At 40.7% G+C, this 15,681-nt stretch overlaps 1 protein-coding gene across 3 annotated transcripts in view; it reads left to right on the forward strand.

Annotated features, from left to right (window-relative positions):
- The first annotated feature begins 4,745 nt into the window (after positions 1–4,745).
- The window catches only part of ZNF451 (zinc finger protein 451), a 34,346-nt gene continuing 23,410 nt past the window's right edge, over positions 4,746–15,681 (forward strand). The window contains exons 1-6 of one of the 3 annotated variants that reach the window (XM_056486658.1): positions 4,746–5,047; positions 5,653–5,736; positions 11,017–11,100; positions 12,319–12,444; positions 13,679–13,790; positions 14,380–14,530. In XM_056486658.1, the coding sequence (XP_056342633.1) occupies positions 5,656–5,736; positions 11,017–11,100; positions 12,319–12,444; positions 13,679–13,790; positions 14,380–14,530 (554 nt within the window). In that variant the 5' untranslated portion in view covers positions 4,746–5,047; positions 5,653–5,655. Of the gene's footprint in view, positions 5,048–5,067; positions 5,449–5,652; positions 5,737–11,016; positions 11,101–12,318; positions 12,445–13,678; positions 13,791–14,379; positions 14,531–15,681 lie in introns of those variants that run through there. The other 2 variants (XM_056486657.1, XM_056486659.1) reach the window with 2 other exon arrangements.

Consider the following 15,681-nt stretch of genomic DNA (forward strand, 5'->3'; position numbering starts at 1 on the left):
TCTTAGTGCTGTTTTATTGTCCTCACTGTCTAATGGGCCTTTTCTTACATTAGCTGCTGTGGAACACTCTAACATACAAGGTTGGGATTTTTCTCTCACTCATTTTTTGGTTTTTTTCTTTCTCTTTAATAAGTGTTCTGAAGCCAGCTTCTGTAAAGCTTGTCATTTTACCTGGGGAAGGAGTTGGCCCACCTTACAATGGCACTCTGACCTTAAAGCTGTCACAGCTGATGTTGCACAGCTGCAGCTGTTCTGCCCTTGGGCAGGTGGATGGAGCTGAATGTGAGCAGCTGCTCTCCCTGGGGCTGGTGCAGCACTGCAGACCCTGCTGTACTTTGTGCTATTCTACTCTTCTGGCTTGGTAAGTTGTCAAAGGAAAAGCAGTGGGGCTGGCAGCTCACCACAAGAAGTATAGGTGTTTCATGGTAGGGTGGAGGGCCTGCTCCTAGGAATGGGCCAGGGAGATAGGTGGGTATTCTGGGTATATTAGGAGATATTTTAATGTTTTAACAAAGGATAAAAAGTGAGAGAGGTGCAAACAGACCATCCCTTCCTCTTACTAAAGTCTAGAAACAATGTTAAGCCACTGGATGAAAGCAGATAGATAGCTGTTACACAGATATACCATTAACAAAAGGTCCATATCTCTTGCAGTATGACCAGAAAGGTACCAAATACAACTGTTCTTTACAAAACTAGCCTGACAAACTGAGAACGCAAAATTGAAGACTAGATATTTACAGATTAGAAACTTCAGAAGTAATAGAAAGGGACAGCAGATCAGCATAATGCTGCTTCTCCCAAAATCTGCATTGAAATAAAACTTAATTGGTTATAGGTAAATGTGTGGTGTTCCAAAGTGTAAAATTCTAATACGAGCAACAGAGAGCACATTATTTGCAGTCCTCAGAAAGGGAGAAGACTGATGGCTGCTACAGAAGCTATAGTGGCATTAGACTGTATGGCATTTAGTAACTGGACATTTACTACTGAAAAGCAATACTAAATTTACTTATATTACTGCATATTAGATGGAATTTGAAGGTTAGCATGGAAAAAATTTGATAATTGTTTATCATGAAATGCTCAGAAGAATACTAGTTTTTTAAGGTGAGAAGAATATTGAGATATATGAAGAACAGGATAAAAATCTTAATGAAAAAGTATACTGTTGAATAAATCAAGGAGTTCATGTCCCCTGTTATTAGGGTATATAGATAGGAGTAAAAAACCCAAACCACGAGATATCTAAATTTACTTGATCAAAAGTAAGTGGCAGTATGCTATGTTGATACAAAATCAATCAAAGGGAAATCAATGGATATAAAGGCAATCAGTGTTTCACTTAAGGGAGCAAGGAGAGAAGCAAGAATGTTGAAATATGTTTGAATTAGAATCATAGAATTGTTCAAGTTGGAAGGGACCTTAAAGATCATTTAGTTTCAACCCCTCTGCCGTGGGCAGAGATATCTTCCACCTTCCACCATATCAGGCTGCTCAAAGCCCCATCCAAACTGGCTTTGAACACTTCCAGGGATAGGACATCCACAATTTCTCTGGGCAACCAGTTCCAGTGTCTTACCACCTTCACAGTAAGGATTTTTTTCCTAATATTACTTAATCTAAGCCTACTCTATAATTAAGGGCACATAGTGAATATGTGGAATTAGTTGCTAGAAAGCATTACTGAGTTTATAAAGATCATCTGCTCTGAAACAGCTTCCACATCCTATGTGATATCCAGACTTCATTTGAGCTTTGGACTTAGAGATCTCATGAAGATCTCACAAAAAACCCTGCTTCTCCTTACCTCACCTCCCCTTCCCAACAAGTTCTGCATAAACACATTTCTAAGCTGGCCCAAAGCCCAACAACTATTCTTTCTCAGGCATTAGATGAAATATATAAATTTTGGAATTCAGAGTTTTCTTAGCATATTGGAAATTGCATGGCAACAACTAATTTTTTTTTTCTTAACTATATTGTTTACATACAAAGAGGACATTTGGACTGGTCATTGCAAGAGTAAACATTTACATTAATTACTGAAAAATTCATATTAAAATGGGAATCATTTGCATCGGGTGTCACAGTTTGGAAAAATAATGCCACCGTGCTGCCCTAGTAACTTTTTACTACAGGCCCTCATATTATCTATTCTCAAGAATCAAAAGTTATCAAGTGTAAATGCAAACTACAGAATGACTACTATCAATATTCTGTTAGCAAATTCAAGTTACAAATGCAAAATATTAAAGCCTAGGCAGCAACATTGACTTTACAAGTGGCAGTCAGGTTTCCATTATTTTAATAATGAAATAAAACTAGACAAATGAGTTTTGCTTATACACTACAACAAAAGTGATTAAGTCGTACAGCTGTTAATGAGTACATAACTAGTAGATACAACTAGCAGCTCAGCATGTCTATCTTCTATCTTAAAGCTGTTTTTACATTCATATGGAAAGAGGCTTAAAACTAACAGTAATAACTCTGTGTTTTCTAGAAAAATAACTGCACTAATTAATCCCTACAGTACATGAAATGGTATTGCTGATAGTTGTTCATTCTCTTGCATACACCAAAATTTAACATGCAACCTTGAATTCTTTCTCTCCTGTTTTTCCAAGATTTGATAAGCACACACCAGTGAAGTGCTTTGTGAGTGTGCAAGCAGCTCTTTTATACTGACATGCAACTCACAGGTGACATTTACACTGTTCTTCTTACCCAAAGCCAATGCATTGAGTAAAGATGATTCATACTGACTTTTATTTTGGGTAGCAAAAAGTAACTACATGAAGAAGCAGGGGAGCAGTAGCAGCTAAATAGCAAGAATCATGGGCATGGGGGTCTAAGTGATGTTTTCTCAATCCTGGCAGTGAGGGGGCACTGACAGGACAAGTCAATACTTGTTGGCAGAACCTGTGCTGGTGACAAGGATTTGAGTTGTATGACCATGGGACCCTGCTTGCAAATCACATTCTGCTTGACAGAGATGAGATCCACCTTACTAAGCAGGGCAAAGCTATTTTTACCAGTAGGATCACTGACCACATAAGCAGAGATTTAAACTAAGAATTAAGTGAGAGAGTAACCAGTAGCCTTGTTGGGGATTGATGGACACAGAAAAAAGCAAAGGGCATAAAGTGATATGGCAGGAACAGAACAGAAAATCAAGATGGAGCTTAGGAGAGTTCACCTTCAGCTCTTGCATGTAAGCAAAGAAATGTTTACAAGGCACCATAATGGAGAAATCTCCCAGTCCCTTTCTAGATAGGAGCAGCTTCATGTTTGCAAGCCCTGGTCCTAATGTGGGAGTCAACCATTCAGATATTTGCTGGAGGGACAATACAGCAGGACATAAGCAATCCAGGAGGTTTCTGGAGTGCAGTGGTAACTTCTTTCAAGTCATAAAGGATCAACAAGGACAAATAATGAGCAATGCTTTGTTGGACCTATACCCATGAAGGAATTGTGGTCAATGTAAAGCTCAAGGCAACCTTGGCCACAGTGAGCATGAGATGGTGGAGCTCCAGAGACTGAGGGGAGGGTGAAGTATAAAAAGGAGACTTACCACCCTGGAGAGTGAATTTTGGTGTCTTCAAAGTTCTGCCTAGAAAAGCCCTGTGGGATAAAACCCTGGAGGCAAGAGGGGCCCAAGAAAGCTGGTTAATATTTAAGGATCACTTCCTCCAAGCTCAGGAGCAGTTCATCCCTGTGAATAGGAAGTTAGGCAAAAATGCCACTAGGCCAGTGTAGATGAGCAAGGAATTCCCAGTCAAATTCTAACACAAACAGGAAGCAAGTGTGGAAGCAAGGATGGTTTATCTCAGAGAAATACAGAAATATTGTTCAAACATACAGTGATGAAGTTAGGAAAGCTAAAGCATGACTGGAATTGGATCTAGCTAGGGATGTCAAAGACAACAAGAACAGCTTCTCCGGGTACATAGGTGACAAAATGTAGGCCCATTGCTACATGAGACAGATGACATAGTGGCACAGTACATGCCTCAGTCTTCACTACCAAGATCAGCCTTCAGGAATTCAGGTTCAAAAAATCAGGAGGAAAGGCTGGATCAAGGAAGAAGTATGGTGGGAGAGGATCAAGCCAGGGAATACATTATCAATCTGGGCACATGAATGCTAAGTCTATGGGCCCTGACAGGATGCACCAACAGGTACTGAGAGTGCTGACAGATGTCGCTGTGAGATCACTCTCAATTCTCTTTCATGGGTCATAGTGTCTGGGACTGGTGCCTGAAGCTGAAGGAAAGAAATGTCACCTCCATCTTCAAGAAGAGCAGGAAGGAGGAAGGCAGGAAGAACCACAGGCCAGTCAGCCACATTCTGATCCCTGGGAAACTAATGAAGCAGCCAATCCCAGTAACTATTCCATGCCTCTCAGTGACAAGAAAATCACTGAGCTTTCAGTATGGCTTTACGAAGGGGAAATCAGGCTTGACCAGACTGACAAACTTCTATGATGAACAGATTGTCCTGGAAGATGAGTGGAGCAAGGACCACGGTGTACCCGGACTTCATCACTGCCCTGGGCAACGCCTCCTTCAGCAAGGACCTTTGCGATGCCTAGGCTGGATAAAGCACCGTGCGAGGCGGCTGAGCAGGCACAGGGACCGCGGCCCGGCCCGGCCCGGCCCGGCCCGTTGATTTTGGCGCCTTCCCTGCCCTCAGCTGCCAGCCCAAATAGCCGCCCTTCCTCCTGCCCCGGAAGCGGCCTGCGGATTTCCCCTCATCCCCCAGAGCCGGAACTCGATGCAGCCCAACTGAAGGCGGACGAGGGGAGGCTGGAAGGAGGAGAGAGCGCGAAAGAAGGAAAGAGCCCGGAGCGCCGGCCGGGGGCCGCGCCATGGTGCTGCCGCGGTAGCGCCAGCACCTGCCATGGGGAACGCGGGGCGCAGCGGCGGCACCTCCCGATCCCGATCCCGGCGAGCCGTGCCGCGCCCTCGCCCCGCCCCCGGGCCGCAGAGGACGCGGGGACACGGCGGGCTCGGGGCGCTGCTGCCCGCGGGCCCGGCGGCGGGTGAGCGGGGCCGGGGTGCGCGGGCCCGGTGGCGGCGGGTGGGGCCCGGCAGCCGCAGCACGGCCTGCCCGGCACGGCCTGCCCGGCGTGCGGAGCCCGCAGAGCCCGCGGAGCCGTGTGCTGTGTGCCGTGCCCTGCGGTACGGGAACGTGAGTCAGCAGCGCAGCCCGCCGTTGTTTTGGAGCAGCGGGCTCAGCCCTCTGCCGCGGTCCTAGAGCGGCCCGGAGCAGCCGCCGCTGCTAAAAACGCCCGGGCGCGCCCGCAGCTGTTACGGGCCGGCCTCGGCTCGTCTGGCTGAGCGCCGCTGGGCTGGAGCTCGGGTCTCGGCTCTTGCTGGGCTTTCGGGCTCAGGCATGTCCTTGGGCTGCTGCACTGCAGCTATGGCTGCTGGAGGAGTGTAGGTATCGGCATGCTTTGGAGATAAAACCACGTGTTACACATTTGGGAAAATACAGTAGCGTGATTCGAGTCAGAGTCGTTTATCACTTACTGTAGTGTCGCTGATAACTGAGTGTGAATGACAGAGACTTGTTGAATACAGATAGAATGTATAGTTAAACGAAACTTACAAAGTTAAATATATGGTATGTTTTGTTTCTGTTTAGATAATGGAGTCTCGTAGCTCTGACAGCCCTCGGAAGAGTAACCCACCAACTTCTGAAAGTGAAGATGAGATTGAGTTCGTTGGAGTAAGTGACCTTGCACTGGAAATACACTGCATGTTGTAAAAATACTCTTTCAGTAGTCCAGTAAACAGGAGAGGGGTCTTCACTGACTCTGTTGATGATGATTATATTTCAGTGAAAAGCATTACTCTTTAATAGAAATAATGTCATTTGTGAGTGTTTGTGGCAGATTACAACTCGATGTTAAATGTTTATGTGCCCTTTCTTGGAAGGGTGTAGGATGATGTCAGTTGGTCCTGTAGAGAAAATGTGATCTTGAGTATCCAAGCAGGTGAGGGGGTTTTTACAGTGATCAGAGAGAAGGATACTTTCCTGGTAATCATGTTCCATAAAATTTTGCTTTATGAATAGTCTTTCTAAAGTTAATGGAATAAATCACTGCTCATTCTGCAAATCAATGCTGAAATCACTGTCCTCAATTTAGAACAGGAAGGAAATAATGGGTTAGAAGCCTTAAATGATCCTCTCAAATTGTGAGGTGCTCTTTATTGTACAACACCTAATGTAATGCTGACATGCTTTATGTTAAGGTAGCTGTAAGATACTTGTATCTGTTGGATGTCCAAGAGAAGCAGAATGTTTTTTGTGCTGCCTGTGTTCTGGCCTCGATCTGTCATCAGTCAAGTGGTGCTGGATGGTAGGATTACATAGAACCATAGAATTGTTTAGGTTGGAAAAGACCATTAAGATAATTGACTCCAGCCCTTAACCCAGCACTAAGCCATGTCCCTAGGAGCCACATCTACACATCTAAAGATGTTTTCCTTGGAGGAGCAAGTCATGTTACTAAGGTCAAGTGATTCAATGATGTAAATATTTTTAGTGGCTATTTTTTTTTGTAGATTTGTCTCATTTTTGAACGATATGATGAATAATTGCTAGATTCTCCCCCGTTTTGTATGGTGTTTGATTAAAGTAGAAGTTCAACATACAGACTTTTTCTGCACGTGCTCTAGTAAGAAGGACAGCTGGTTTTTTGCAAAAACTATAAGTAGTTTGTTATCTCTGAGATGCCTTACTATTTTGCTTGATTTGGGCAAAATTTATTTGGTTCAAAGTTCATTATATACACATATGTATTCATGTGCATTTGCAGAGAATTTGGGATTGTTGGTGGATGAGATGGCAAACTGTGCCTGCAGCCCAGAAGTTCCAGTGTGTCCTGCACCAAAAGCTGCAGGGCCATGGAGGGGATCCTGCCCCTCTGCTCTGCTCTGGTGAGACCCCACCTGCAGTGCTGCATCCAGTTCTGGGGTCCCCAGCACAGGAAGGACAGGGACCTGTTGGAAGGAGTCCAGAGGAGGGACACCAAGATGATCAGAGGGATGGAGCACCTCTCCTGTGAGGAAAGACTAAGAGAATTGGGGTTGTACAGCCTGGAAAAGAGAAGGCTTCAGGGTGACCTAAGTGCAGCCTTCCAGCACCTGGAGGGAGCCTACAGATGGAGAGGGGCTTTTAACAAGAGTGTATAGTGAGAGGACAAGGAGGAATGGCTTTAGACTAAGAGTATATTTAGATTAGATACCACGAAGAAATTCTTTTCTGTGAGACAGTGGAACAGGTTCCCAGGTAAGTTGTGGATGTCCCCCATTCCTGGGGGGACAGGCTAGGCTGGAGCCTGTCTAGTGAGCAGCCTGGTCTAGTGGAAGATGTCCCTGCCCTTGGCAGGGGGGTTGGGACAAGATGGTCTTTCCAACCCAAACCATTCTATGATTCTGTGATATGACTGAATAAGCTTCATTTTCTTCAAACTGGGAAATGAACAAGGAAACTAGTATAGCTTGGAAAGTGTAAGGATTGAAGGGCTGCTGGAGCACCAAGAACAGTAACTGAAAGAAAACTGAAACAAGAGAACTAAAATCAACACTTTTTTTTTGTCCCTTGGCTTTGCCTGTGGATAATAGGGATCCTTTGTGGTCCCAGTGACCACTGGTTCCAGGAGACGCTGCTATATATAGGAAGATGAGACTGCTCAAATTTTGTTCAGGATTTATATCCTGGGGTGAGGAGCTTACCATTGTAATTGATGAATATGAGGGGAAAGGTGTGTGACCCTGGCCATCATTTAATAGCAGCAATATGTCTTCAGATCTCATTTGCTCCTCTTGAGTGAGTGAGGGTGACTTTGGACTTTGTGAAGAGATTTCTAGACTGCTTGGCTAGCTTTAAATCATCATTTCCATATAATAATGTATATGACTGGAAACATACTCTTCATAAATGTTATGGGTGGATGCCTCCTGCATGTCCTAAAGACCCAGTGCACAAGATGGTATTGTATAAATTGAATTATAGAAGCTACTAGGGTATCCCAACCTCTGCTCATTTTGATAAATAACGAGTAGCTGTAGGCCATGTGATCTGTGTTTTTCTTCCCTTTTCCTTTTTTTTTTTTCCTTCTTAACAGATGTAGCTTTAGTGTGGTTTTTTTGTTTGTGATTTTGGGTTTTCTACTTCATTCACCTGTACTAGGGTGTTTGAATTCATACTATAGGATTATGCTTTTGCTCCATCAAATAAGGACTTTTTGTCAATCTGCTGCTGCTAGAGATTTTCAGCTTTTGTAATCTGATTCACCCTCATTCAAGAAACACAAAACTATTCTTCCAGAATTTTCCACCTTTTAATTCTTCATTAAAACTTCTTTTATCCATTTAAAATCATTACATTTTAAGTTTTCCATGCCACCAGAGAAATATGATTTAATCTACAGTGCAAGCTGTTACTCCTGTGTTCTTAGCATAGGATGGTCTTGCCCCCATTTTGCTTACTTGGGAAGGATAAGGCAAGAGTGAAGAAATTCACAATTGTAATGTCCTGTGAACAAATGGATAGATAATTCAAGCTGCTACAGTTGGCACCAAAAACATCAGACTTAGAGGAGAGTTAGTTAATACATCAGATCAAGTAATGCACTAAAATATGGTAGTTACCAGTTAAAGGCTTTGCTTCCTTTACCTCTGTGATGTTAAATATTAGATATTCAGAATGAACTATTTGTCTCTCTAGCTTTTAGTTGCATGACAGCAGGAACAGAATAAAATTATAGTAATGTTATGAAGCAACTCTTATTTCTGCACCCATCCCAAGTCAGCCAGGGACTTGAATTTTGTATTTGCTAGGTTATAATGTCAAAACCTTTTAAGTGCATGTTGGTTTGCCATATTGGTCAGTTCTTAGCAGTCTTAAAAGTTGGAAGTCTGGGACAAAGAGTACAACTTGTACAAACAGTACAACTTGTGTCAATTTTTAAAAATTGATTTTAATGTAAACTTGTTCTGTGGTAAGTACATTTTATGTGTATACACAATTATGCTCACTTAAGTATTTGTCAAAGATAAGTTTGTGGTCACATACATGAAAGCTAGATTCATGTTTTCTGCACAGTAGTATGTGTATAATTATACAGAAGTTTGTTGTGCTGTTTAAGTAAACTGGGCATTTGGTCTGAACGCACATAAAGCTAAAACAGCAAACAAAACACCTTGCATGGTGTGTCTGTGGACAAGGTGTCTGTTAGCTAGGCCAGATCACCCAAAGATAGAGTGAAATGAAGAAGGGCTTGAGAGAGAGACCTGTTAAGGGCTTTCAGAGAAAACTTTGGGATAAAAATGAGCTTCACAGAACTCCTTGAGAAAACTCTCCTTGGAGATGAATATGAGGCTTCATCTTTACCAGTTACCAGTTAAACAAAATACTATTGTATTAACAGCTAAACTTAGTATTTTGCATAGCATAGTGGAATTACAGTTCTGTTGATGCTTCCAGGTGAAGCTGTGAATAACAGCAGAGATGCCACAGCTGCCTGGAGAACTAAAACCCTAGAAATTCTTCTCACAGAAGTAGGTGTCATTTTTGTTTGTTGCTCAGTGTCATGGCTGTTGATTTGTGAGAAGAATGGCTTTTGAAGATTGTTTAGGGAAGTAATTTAGAAGTATATCATATTGGGGGTTTGGAGGATTTTTTTAGGTTCGGTGGTTTTTGGTTGGTTGGTTGGTGGGTTTTGGGAGGGGGGTTTGTTGTTTTCTGTTTGCTTGGTTTTTTTTTTTTTTCTTTGAATGTGAAGGATCTTTGAAAGATATGAAGAGTGAGCATATCTTAGTGCTAGTACATCTGAATACTTTTATGTCTTTGAGTGCCAAGTATGCCAGTATAGTCAGATAGAGAGGCCCCAGCTTTCAGCTGTCCTTGGAGAGCTTGTCCATGTTTTTTTTTTTAAATTGCAGACTCTTTGTGTGCCAAGATTTACTCCCCCACTCACCTAGTGAGAAGTTACAACAGGTAGGATGAAGCTCTCTGATCCTCAGCTTCTTACCTATCCTATAGTGATGGAATCTTCAGGGTTGGCACCATCTTTGCATTGCTATTTAGTTGAACCATCAGGAAAATAAAGTAACTAAAACTTCCTTAACTTTAAGTTTGGGGCTTGTGTAGAGGTAAACAGTACACAAAAATTGCATAGCAAAAGGCACAGACTTTGGAAAAAAGACATTTAATGTGTGCAGAAAACATTTAAACAAGTGTAATATTACTTAAGTTCAATTTATTGTTTTGATAATTTGAACTTCTAAGCTTGAAAGCAAATTACTCTGGTATTTGAACTGTCAGTTTTTTAAGTTTTGATTAGTTGAGTCCTGAGTGAGAGTAAGTAAACAGAAATAAGAAAAATCTCTGCCCTTGAAGAAGCTGTTAGGATCAGAGTTGAGCATTTCAAAACACTTTATTGAACTGATTGGACATCAGGTGGTTGGAGTGTGTCTTTGAGCTCTTACTTGCTAACACCTGTTTAATAAAGGTTTAATTTCTTAAAAGTGTTGCAGAGCCTGTCAGTTTCTACAGAAGCAAATCTGCAGTGGGTTTTTTTTTTAATATTTTGTTTAGAAAACCATGTTATCTTTATTTAATCAAAAAGAGTTATTCTTTGGGGGTAATTGGAGGCTGGCAGCTTGATTCATAGAAGCTTTTGTCATCTGTCCAAGATTTCATCCCTCTTCTCCCCAGTGAGACAGAAGACTGTTCATGCCTGGCCAGCTGAACAGCTTTACTGCCTTGAAAGGTGGAAGAATGTTAAGAATGAGATGCATTAGGAGCAGCAGAGAGGATTCCATGCTGCTTTTCTCTCTGCTATTCATCATTAGCCAGTAGGTCTTCCTAGCTTGCCCTATGCAGTTGCTTGTTAATACCTGGAAGAAACTGCCAGTATATGGCAGAGGTGGTACATTTTATCTCTGAGAAAGAGATATTTAATGCTTTTGTGTATGTGTTTTTAACTTTTTTTTCCAGGAAGGACCTTTAAGGCCTGTCCTTGAATGCATTGATCTTGTCAGCAGTGAGGATGAAGAGCCTAACAGCAGTTCTTATTTTCATGTGAGTATGTTTCAATGTATTTTAGGACATCTTGGTTGAATAAAATAATAGGTCTCTTCTGTATTTTTTTCTTATCAGTTACTCTTCACACAAGCCTTGTTAGGTGTATTTTTAACAAGTACTAAACAACCACTGTTGAAATATTTTGATTGTTCTACTTGCTGTTAAGTGAAAAGCAAGAATACCAGCACTTCACTTTTTCCAGAGCCGTTTTTTCCACCCTGAAATTACTTGGTACTTTTGTCTTTCAGTCATCTTAACAAGTGTGTGGAAATAAAAATGTCACTTTACATGCGGCCTCAGAAGTTGGGTTGTCCAGTTTCTAGCCTGAAAACATACCTGGTCTACTACAATGCCCTTTGTTTCTAAAGTAACTTTTTAGGAGCAATGTATGGGTTGAATGACCTTATTCCAGTGACAGTCTGATTTTAGCTCAGCCTAATCCTTCATAATCCATTCTAAGAATTCCAAGTCAGAAGCACGCTCATCAGTTTATCTATCCTGCAAACTCATTCTGCCTGCTCTCCAAGGCCTTTGAAAGGGACATTGATAGACCCTACTGCAGCTGGTTTTGGTAGCAGTGACTATCTTTTGGCTTTTGTTCTCCTGTGTTGCAGCAGATGATGTTTGTAATAAATGTGATTTTAAGGAAAGGTGGATCTTGTGTACATGCACAGGCTGACATTAGGGGGATGATTTACTAGAGTTGACTCTGTTAAGAAGAGGAAACTACAATATATGTCCAATCCCTTAGGCTAGAAAAAGCTCATGATCTGCCTTTTTGGAGATAATGGGCAGTGTTAGAGCAAAAATAATAGTAGTTTTCAGGTTTCTTAGATGGGCTGCATATTGGCTTTGAAGTCAGGAGGGATTTTGTTTACTTAGAAGAACTTAACTTTTCATTTGTTGGAGACTTCTAGGACACTGAGCACAATTATGCTTGTTCCTCTACTGCATGGTGAGGCTAATGTTTGTGGAGGGGAGGGTTGTTTTTGCTTGGTTTTTAATAGAAGTTACAGATTCTGTTAAAAAGAAAGAGAAATCTACAGGGTACCTCATGGAACTGAACTATGTGGTGATGCTTGGGCATCACTTTTCATTAGTGTATTTTTGTATTATTGTTTGTTACATTTTATTACATTTATTACATTTTTATTGTTTGTATTAGTGTTTGTTACATAACAATCACCAAATAGGAGTTTAACTTTTCAATTGTAGAGAAATACTGGGCGTAAGGATCACATTGACTATCAGAAGGAAAGAGTTGAATCAACCCTGGATCGTCTGGCACGCCATGTTGAAGTAGAGAAACAGCAAAAAGAAGAAAAAAACAAAGCCTTTAAGGTATTGGATGTGTTTTATTTTGGAAGAAATGTATAATAAAGGCTTTGTAGCCACAAGTGCCTTTGTTTTCACTACTGAGTAAACAAAAAAATTGGTGAGGCATCACGTTCTAGTCTTATTGCAGTTCCTAAGGAGGGAAAATGAATTAAATTAAATTATTAAATTAAATAAAATAATTAAAAGAATGAAAACTATAGCAGAGGAGCCTTATCATCTATTATTCTGGTATTCTAATGTTTCAATTAATTGAAAAATAACAGTTATCACAAGCCACCTGCAGCAAGCATTGCTATTTACCTGCTTTTGTCTGACACTTTTGGGAAGCTGTTTGCCACATTAATTCTGTATCAGGTAGCATTTCATAATGGGATAAAATGTTCAATGTTTAAGGCATAATTTTAAAAGTTGAGTCCTATTAGTTGCACTTTGCAGCCTTTTGAAAAGAATGTACTTTCTACTTTATTGCAAACTGGGAGGTACAGTCAGTGAGCTTAATGGTAGGATGGCTGTCAGTGGGAGCTGGACATCTTCAAGGAATGAATTACAAGAACTTCATGGAATTGAACAGGGACAAATGTAAATGCAGAGTCTGCAGAATGTGCTGACTTCCCAGCCTGATTTTCTCAACACTGTTAATGGCTTTTAAAAATCACATAATTCTGCTACAGTTACAGCTTGTTACAGTCTATGGTAGACAATGCAGCTGTAGTACAACGGAGTAAAAGGCTAGATTAGATATAGTCCAAGGTAGCCTTGAAGTCTGGAGGCCTACATCCCCCTTCTGTCTCTTCCATTTTGAATTTGGCCACCTGTTTATATCTCCACATACAATTTTTCAACTGTAAAGTGGAGTCAGAGATAACTGTGTAGCTTTTAAAGCAGCTTAAAGGCTGAAATGAAGGCTAAACGATGAAGGCTAAAAGATCCTTTTGTTAAAGGTAAATATTTTCCTCCTGCCTGTCTCTTTGCTCTTCATCAGGTGATGCAAACTGCAGACTTAAATTTAGTCTTCAAAGTGAAAACACCTTTTTCTTTTCTTTTTTGTTTTTCTATTACATTCTGTCTTTATTGTGTTAAATAGAAGTCAGTTAAGTTGTAAGACTTCTTTTTCCCCTCACTTAGGTTTTTGTGGGTGTGTTTTTTAGGAACCCATAGGTAAGTTTTTTTGTTTTTTGTTTTTTTTTCCTTCCGTTAAATTTGATCACAGATTTGTCTGGTATGTTTTTTCCTTTAGGAGAAAGTTGATTCCCAATATGCTCATGGGTTGCAAGAATTAGAATTTATTCGGGAACACAGTGACACAGAGGCAGCAAGGTTATGTGTGAATCAGTGGTTAAAAATGCCAGGTAAGAATAGAAACCTAAGTCTGAGTGATGGTTTCTAAGTCTTGTATTGCAGAGTAGAACATGTGAAAATTGTGTTGAGCTTGCAGGTGCCTTGTGCATAACCAAATCTTACAATATATTATTCTGATAGAGCATATAATTTGAAAGTTCCTAAGCATTTATTTCCATGAAAGCTATACTTGTAATGCTTTGCTGTTTAGAAAACTTGAGATACGAAATCTAAAAGCCAGTAAGGCAATGTTAATTTTATAAGCAAAGTTACTAGGAAGAAAAAATATTACTGTTCAACTGCTGCTTGGGAAAGTGTAAGTAAATGTAACTTAACAATATTAAATGGATTTAAAATACTGCCTGGAGGACCTGGAGTATTAAACTGTTTGAAAAGTTACATTACTGGGAATTGAAGAGACAGTGAAAGAGCAAACTTACTGTAGTAGGATTGAAGGACAGTGGAAGGATTGTTAGTTCAGTTTTAAGAATCACTGCAGTTTGATTCTGGAATGTTTTAGGGCTTGTGTGTTACTTGTTTTCTTAAGCCTCTGGTTAAGAAATTCAGCTTCTGGTTAAGTACTTTTGTTTTGGAACACAGGTCTGAAACCAGGCTCTGTTAAGGGTGGAAGAAGGGGTGCTAATAAGAGGACGGGTCAGACTCAAGTCAGCAGCAGTCCCAAATATTGTCCTGTGATGCATTGCAACAGACGGTTTGATAATGTACATCTCCTTCTAGGTCACCTTCAAAGGTAAGGAGATACATTCCAAGAGTTCAGTGTAAGGAGTAATAAATAATGAAAGAATATGCTCTAACTTAGGACATCAGCATCAAGTCTGCTATAAAATGCCTGTACTGAAAAATCTCCATTTTGAGAGCCAATTAAAATGTTAAAATTTATATAAATGAGCTTCGTGGTTTTTTGTGTTTGTTTGTTTTTGGTTTTTTTTGTTGGTTTGTTTTAGTTTTTTAACTTGATGTGTGTGGTTTGTTTCTTTTCATTCAGAATTAATGTCTTCCTCTTGTTGAGCATTTTTTAATATCTGAGGTTTTTTTGAGGAGTAAGATTTCTGTACTCCAGTTTAGTTGTATCTTCATCCAAACTTGAAATAAACCAAAAGGCTACCTTACACAGGTTGTTGGTAAGATAAAAAGAAAAGCCCTAATGCAGAGAAGGAGGAGCAAAAGCTATAGGCTATGTGTTCATAGCTGATCTTGCTAGTCAGTACTCAGTGTGTCTGTGTTCAGTTCCATCAGATACTGCCTTTTAACTAGTGAATGTGTCCATAGGCATGATGGTGAGAAGTTGAGGGGAGTGTTGTGGGTTAACTCCCATAGGCAGTTCAGCCCTACAGAGCAACTGACTTGCTCATCCTAGTGGGATGTAGGGTAAAAGTGAGAAAACTCTGGGCTGAAGTAAAAACAGTTTAATAAGTAAAGCAAAAGCTGCATGCACATGCAAAGCTAAATTAGGAATTGACAGGCAGAGCTCTATCACAAGTGATAGTTACTTGGAGTGACAGCATTTGTCTTCCCCACTATCTCCCCTTAATCCTCCACCCAACTTTTATTGCTGAGCATCATGTCTTATGCTGTGGGATGTCCATTTGGCCATTTGAGGTCAGCTGTCCCAGCTGTGTCTCCCAACAGCTTGCTGGTGGGACAGTCTGAAAAACAGAGACGACCTTGACACTGTGCCAGCATTACTCAGCAATAACTAGAACTTCTCTGTGCTATCAACACTCTTGTTCATAAATTCAAAATAGAGCAACCATACAAGTTGCTACAAAAAATGAACTCCATTCCAACCAGAACTAGTACAGGGAGATAAAAATAAATAAATTATAAAAATGTCTGTGTAGGAAATTAAGGCTTTGTTAGTTCTCATAAAAGCAGTATGAT

Source organism: Oenanthe melanoleuca, chromosome 3 (assembly GCF_029582105.1).
Source record: "Oenanthe melanoleuca isolate GR-GAL-2019-014 chromosome 3, OMel1.0, whole genome shotgun sequence".
NCBI lineage: Eukaryota > Metazoa > Chordata > Aves > Passeriformes > Muscicapidae > Oenanthe > Oenanthe melanoleuca.